The sequence below is a fragment of the Phytophthora cinnamomi genome (genome assembly GCF_018691715.1).
Source record: "Phytophthora cinnamomi strain GKB4 chromosome Unknown Contig21, whole genome shotgun sequence".
NCBI lineage: Eukaryota > Oomycota > Peronosporomycetes > Peronosporales > Peronosporaceae > Phytophthora > Phytophthora cinnamomi.
In genome coordinates, this window is record NW_027150954.1 from 1,993,255 (window position 1) to 2,000,011 (window position 6,757).

At 54.5% G+C, this 6,757-nt stretch overlaps 2 protein-coding genes across 2 annotated transcripts; one reads left to right on the forward strand and one right to left on the reverse strand.

Moving 5' to 3' along the window:
* Window positions 1-442: 442 nt before the first annotated feature.
* IUM83_03732 (uncharacterized protein) lies at window positions 443-1,507 on the reverse strand (the record flags this gene model as incomplete). The annotated part of the gene is made up of 1 exon (XM_067927760.1): window positions 443-1,507. One exon carries the CDS (start codon window positions 1,505-1,507, stop codon window positions 443-445), a length of 1,065 nt encoding a protein of 354 aa, XP_067795282.1.
* A 1,509-nt stretch (window positions 1,508-3,016) lies between these two features.
* Window positions 3,017-3,562, forward strand: IUM83_03733 (uncharacterized protein; the record flags this gene model as incomplete). Its single annotated transcript, XM_067927761.1, has 1 exon — window positions 3,017-3,562. One exon carries the CDS (start codon window positions 3,017-3,019, stop codon window positions 3,560-3,562), a length of 546 nt encoding a protein of 181 aa, XP_067795257.1.
* Window positions 3,563-6,757: the final 3,195 nt, after the last annotated feature.

Sequence of the window (6,757 nt, forward strand, 5' to 3'; positions counted from 1 at the left end):
AAATTCTCGAAATCGAAGTTCCCGGACGGCCGTCATGAACGACTTACCCCAACCTGAGTTTGATGAAAAATTGAGTGAGCAGCACGCAGTTTCTGAGTGAAATCTGAATATTGATCTGAAATTGCTCGGCCATCCTGTTGATGGCTGTTGTCTGAACTTCCGGGTTATCCTGTGCTGTCCCAGTATTCTGGCGTTACAGGTCCTGGAACGCTGGGGCCAAACCAAGAAACATCTTGTCTATGAATTCCTTCGCGTCAGCTGGGAGAGCGAGTGGTTTGAAGTGGGCCCTGTTTAGATCAAAGCTTAGACCCGGGGCTGGACCGGTGCGCCCTTTCCTCGACAGGTAGCGCATGAACATGGACTTGTTGCCTTGCTTCGACAGCATAGCAAGTGGGCCCCGAGGAACCGCTGATATTTTCTGGCTCCGTGCTTGTCGTTTGCGTCACGTGTTTGCTGGTAGGCGAGCGGCTCGTTTGGGAAGCACCAGGGAAGCCATCTGGTGGTCGTGGCAAGCCTGATAGAGCCCCATGAGATGGTCGTCAATGCGAGTAAACTCCCGTCCGATGAGAGCTGTTGATTCGAGACTAGCAATGATGAGTTGACTGCGAACCGTTTCCAACTTTGAATTGGTCCAGAACACGAGCATACCGCAAGTAGCTACATCGGATCGTGTGAACAGCACGTACTGTTCCATAAACTCGGTTCCGGCTTTAATGAAGTTGCAGACTGTGCTATTGTAGACTCCTTCCGCAAAGAACAGCAGCGTTTTGAATGCGTCGACGATTTCATCGATATTGCTCGGTGGTGATGCTGGTTGGATGGCGTTAGATCGTCCGAAGTTGGTCGTGTCCACCGCGTCCACAGCTGCCTGCTGCTCGAGTTCTTGGAAGAATCGGCGGAAATGCATCAATGAGAGTCCTCGAATGCCGAAGCTCAGATCGTACGAAAGACGTAACTGGGGCGGAGTCCGGAGAAATTTGGTCCGTGGTCCGTGCTGAGAGGATTCTAAAACTGCTTGAGCTTGCTTACCGATTAGCGACGGGTGTCCGATGGGATTGTCCACATATTGCCCGATCTCCGACGGTCCGAACGCTGACTTGTGAGCATCCGAGCGATTCCCCAGGACAGGAACGTCGATGTCATCCGGCAATTGCAGATCTTGGTGGATTGGCTCGGTGACCCGGGCTCGTTTCCGCAACGGGCGGTTGTGTAAGCGCGCCATTTCGATATCCGCTTGATCCGTTGGCATTGAATCGCTTTTGCCTTCGTCATCTGAATCACTAAAAGTCGGATCCGCATAGTTCGTACATCGAGGTCTTGGGTTCGTGTGCGCTTTGGCATCGTCGTTGTCGGTTGCCACAGGGCCCTTGAACACCTTGGACGGATCATTACCGCGGCCGGCTAGCTCGCAGACCACAATGTGCTGACGACTGGCGTAGACAACCTCTAGAGTAGCAGGTCGAATCAGTGGTACTCGCTCCTCAGGTACGAATGGCACACTGAGCATCGTCGTAATAACACTGGCGGGGAGTCCCGATCTACTCTTTCCACAGGCTACGACTACTTTGTTTTTTCGATCCACGAGTTCCAGTGCGTAGAGTACCATGCCGTTTAGTGTTGCTCCCGCGTGGAGCACGTAGTAGAGACGATAAACTGCGATTACTGTAGATGGACCTGTTAGTTTGAGTTGACGACTGTGTTGGTCGGTTCGTATGTGGAGGTTGGCTGAACCGCCATCTATGTTGTAGCCTGTTACTAGTCCATACGTCTATTGGTCTATGGAATCACCTGCGGGTTGTGCGACTGCGATCGGGTGACCGACGTATCAACCAGGTCATAGCTCGGTCTCCGCCTCGTCCACTATACGGTGACGTATAATAGATGTCTTGATGGATGCTGTCGCTGTCATCAGGACCTGTGATCCGCACGAACCTTGGACCTTGATAACCGATAGGTACGAGAAGTACTCCAGACTTGGGACTTGAGCAGGTCCGACAAACGCTATTGCTCCGGCGATGGCTGGGGGATGTTGACATGGCTGTGGGGTACTGAGCATCGGGAAGAGGCGGGCAGAGAAAGAAGGCTGGGCACTCATACGATCGGAGGTGAATTCGAGAATGAGGAATCTGGGGGCGGCTCGCTGCCGCTTGCATGCCGTACCTAGGAAAAGTAGTGGTTTCAAAACTCCTATCATCTACCCGGAAACCTGAATATCCTCTGAATATTCCGCGTTTCCTTCATTGAGTTTCAAAGTACAGCGCATTCTATGCAGCATCATGAGTGATCCCCTCATCGCAACGACAAAGTTGATGCCACGCTGGGTTCCCCTCATCGCAACAACAAAGTTGATGACACGCTGGGTTTGGTTGTAAAAGCTGCCGAGCACGGACATCTTCCTGTTGTTCGTCGGTTGATCGACCGTGATGCTGCTAGAACTGGTGTCTCCACCCATCTCACGTATCTTGGGGCGAGGCCAGTCTTGCTATTCATGCCGCGGCGATTCATCGACATCGGAAGTTGTGACGGGGCCACAAGAGCATCTTTCACAAACGAAGTGTGCTAACGAGAATATACAAACTTTCAGTGAACGGAATTCACGTGTCCCTGGCCTAAGGAGCCTGATTGATCAGAAGTACGGTAGATCCAAGACCGATTGTATTTATAGGTTAGTACAGATTTGGCCTGCATACAAATCTGAAGTTCCCTATAGTTTATCCTATATAAAATGGATGGGTTGGCTCTCACGCCTATTGTGTCATTACGCAGGGGGAGTGACCTTATGTAGCCATTCCTGAATAGTGCCAGGGTCACTATTCCATGTGACCCCGTTACATCCTCCCCCACTTAGATTCGATCATATCGACCAATCAGAGCGAGGGTACGGTGGCGACTCACATTTCACTCGCACAGACGAAATCCATCGCAACGGCGCGAGCTCTTGCGCCTCGGGCCTCGGGCCTCAGAAGGCACTGGCGCATCGCCGAGCAAGCCCACGGTCTCCACGTTGACCCGAAGCATGTCTCCCAAGCGCATCTCACGCGGTGAAAAAGTACCTTCGAAACCCCGGACCAAGAGGCCGAAGAGAAAGAAGGCTAAAACCAAGATCGAGTCATCCGCGCTGACGGAGGTCATGGGCGTGGCCTCCAATTCGGAGGAGTCGCACGGCGAACATGCGCCCTGTAAGTTGCCCGACGCTCCACCGGAAGAGGGGGGCAACCCCAGGTTCAGCTATGAACGGCGCAGCCGGAGCCGGGACTGGGCCTCGCCCGAGTTTAGCTGCACCAAAGTCGTGTACTCTGTTGAGAGCTCACAAGAGGAGGATGACGCCTCCGAAGGCAGCGCGCAGGCCGCCAACGACAAGAATCAGGCGGAGGGCGACGTGCCCAACGCCCCGGCTGACCCAGACACCAAGGCCGAGGAGCAAGACGGACACCGAGCCCATGGCAGCTCCACCGGTCAAGAACCTGACCTTGGTGGAAGGCCTCGCGCGCGCCCAAGTTTCCAAGACCGCCCCTGCTTTGGAGGGCGACGCGCCCGGTGGGAAGAAACGTGCTGCCTCTAAGTCGCAGCCCCGCAACGACTACAGGTGTCTGTTCGAAGACTCCGAGTCTGAAGAAGGGTCCGTCGACGAGCCCCGCGAGGTCTCGAATGACCAAGATGAGCAGCTGGCGCAATACTACAGCGCTGGCTCGATCGCCCGTGTGGGAAAAGCCACGGCGCCGGCCACGGCTACTGTAGGCCCTCTTTCGGGCTGGGGCGCTGCGCGTCCAAAGGGCTATTACCCGCCCGATGACGGTATTGGTGCTCTACACCTCCTGGAGAAACTCACGCCCCTTCGTGGCCTTGTCAGCGGATGCACCTCGAGGGGCGCCTATGAGCGCGCTCTGGTTGAGACAGAGCCGCTCTTTGTGTGCGACATTGAAGCCACTCGGTGTGTGCTCTTAGCACCACACAAGATCGCGTTTTGGAGTTTACCAACCTTCGTAAGAAGGTGGAGGGAGGACAAGGGTGGACTCCATCCACTGTGGGGTTATCCATGGGTCAAACCTTCCGAGGCTATGACTTGGATTGAGGTGGAAGCCCTCTTCTTGAGATACGTGCCTGGCAAAGGGTATTCCGACCAGGAGTATAAAGAACTCCGTGAGGACCGCTTGCTGTCTGCTATCTTGGACCAGCGCGACCTCCGCGTCGAGTTCACTCTCCTCGTGAGCAAACGTAAGCTCTACCCAATGATGGAGGAGCTCAAAGAACAGGCAAAAGCAAAAGCTCGTGAAGAGCGTTGGCGCGGTGCGACTCCGTCTGCTACCGTGCCCGCACGTCGGCCAAGAAGCCAAAGACTACTTACGAAGCGTCCGCAGATCGCAACAGCCTTCGGGCAGTCAGGTTGGAGCTGTTCAACAGGCTCCCACGAGTTTTCTGACTCCGGGTAATCCCTCCACTTCACGAGAAGTTGGCGCTTACCGTGGAGTCATGGACCCTGGAGCCACTGCTCCACGTGGAAGTGGAGCTCTCTATTTTGGTCAAGGAGAGCGGGCGGTGGCCTCGCACGACCATGGCTACGAGCCGGAGGTGTTGCCGGCGCTCTCTGAAACCTCGATCCAGGTAGTAGCTCTTCAGCAAAGGGAGATTCGCCTTCTCCGAGAGCTTGTGTACTCGCTCGAGATCGCGTTGGGGATTGGTCTTGGTGGCGAGGCTGCCTCTCGGTCTGGTCAGCCCGGCGCCGTGGATCGGCTTCGTGAGGACGTTGGCGCACTGTTCCGTGAGGTCCGCGACCTCCATGCTCGGGTCGAGCGTCGGGCGTATGCGTCGGACTACAAGTCCCTGCGTGACGGTCTTGGGGCCGATCTTCGTGACCGCGCGCCCTATCAGGGGCAGCGGCATTTCCCATACCCGGCTCAGTACGGTCGCGGTTCTTACGGGGCCCTGTTTACGGTACCCCGATGTACGCCTCGTCGTCCTACGTCCAGCGATCGTATCAGCCGCCTTATCGCGAGCCGACGCTCCGCTTCGAGGAGCTGCGCCCTCCTCCACATGCCCGCCGACCGCTTCCTGCGGGGCAGCCGGAGCCCAATGGTCGCGGTACCGCTTCTGACGACCCACGTAAACGTCCAGTGAGTCATCATCGACTTAGGCAAGTCTATGGTGTACGCAGCACCGTGTCGACTGAGGACCGTTAAAGTTCCAATGAAGCGGTGCTTCAGTTTGTTGTTCTTGGCCGAGCTAACTGTGTTTAGCGGTAGGTTTCTAGTATCTAGGAGAACTAAGTCCCCCACACTAAACACATTCAAGTTTCCTCGTCCCTTTTGGTCTGAGTACTCCTTTTGTTCGGCTTGGGATTGTGCCATTACATCTCTAGCCCTGCTGATGATATTCAGCCTGCCTTCGACAAACGAGGACAATTGCTTCCGCAGTGAAGCTGGACTTCCGTCCGACACCCGGGAGGAAAGGTTTTTCTGAGCCTCCCCCCACTTAGGACCGAAGCCTTGGTACCGCTTCGTCAGGTGAGCGGCACCTGAGAGTGTCGTAGCCCATTGAGGTAAAAGGGGGTGAACCCCATCGACGCGTGCATCGCGTCGTTGAGAGAAAACTCAACCATGGGCAATCGTTCAGCCCAAGAGCGGGGATTCTCCGCGCAGATACTGCGGAGGGTGTCCTCGAGCACTCTATTGACGCGTTCTGTCTGGCCGTCTGTTTGCGGGTGATCCGCCATAGACATCAACATCCGAGTGCCTAGAAGGCGGAACAGCGTTTTCCAAAACGCAGCGGTGAACAGCGTGTCTCTATCGGAGACGATGGTCTCTGGAAGACCGTGGTCTCTAAAGACACAGTCCATGGACAGGCGAGCTACCTCGTCGCCAGTGACAGTGTCACGGACTGGTGCAAAGTGGACCATCTTGCTCAGCCGGCACACAATGTAACGGGGTTACACACACAAGTGACAACAGTCACTTGTGCATGACATTTGTCACTTATGGTTTAACAGATAAATATCTGTTAAAGGTTTTAGATACTTCCTCACATTGGTGTAAGTCACACCAATGGATACCATGAAGTGGGCCACCACAATGAGTGGTTTACACATACCCAAAGATCCTATTGGTAGAAAGCAACATCTTTCTACCAATTAGAGACGTGCATATTGGCGGGGCTCGGACAGCCAGCCGCTGCCAACCCCTTTCATAGATGATAAACAGTTTTAGCAGATTTAGAAGGAAGATCAATTTTCAAACAATACAGTTCTCATTTTACCTTAACTAAGCTACTTGGATTCTTTATTTGATTTATATTATACTTGTGTACTCAAGTATATTAACTCAAGTAATTACTAATACCTACGCTTCCTCAAACACGTGACGCAACGTGTAAGCTAAAGTAGTGAGTCAAGTTGGCCCAACTACACCTGGTAGCACTTGTTGGTCCGTCCAACGACCGACTACGTGACGTTCGTACGCGGTGTACGAACGCGGAGCCGAGAACCACATGAGCACGGAGGTGCCCATGGAGAGCTCCAATACGCCTGCAACGCATGTTGCACGCGCTGACTGCCCCCACCTGTCTGACCCAGAGTGGGAGGCTCTCCAACGACTGTCAACAGTCATTGGGGAGGCGGCGATAGCTACAATGCTGCGTACGCTATCGCCGACGGAGCAACATGGTGTTGCTCTGGAGTTCATCATGAAGGAGCAGCGTGACGCTGCCTCCTCAGTGACGGCGTCGTCAGGGACGACACCGCGTGCTCAACCATTAAAATTGAGCG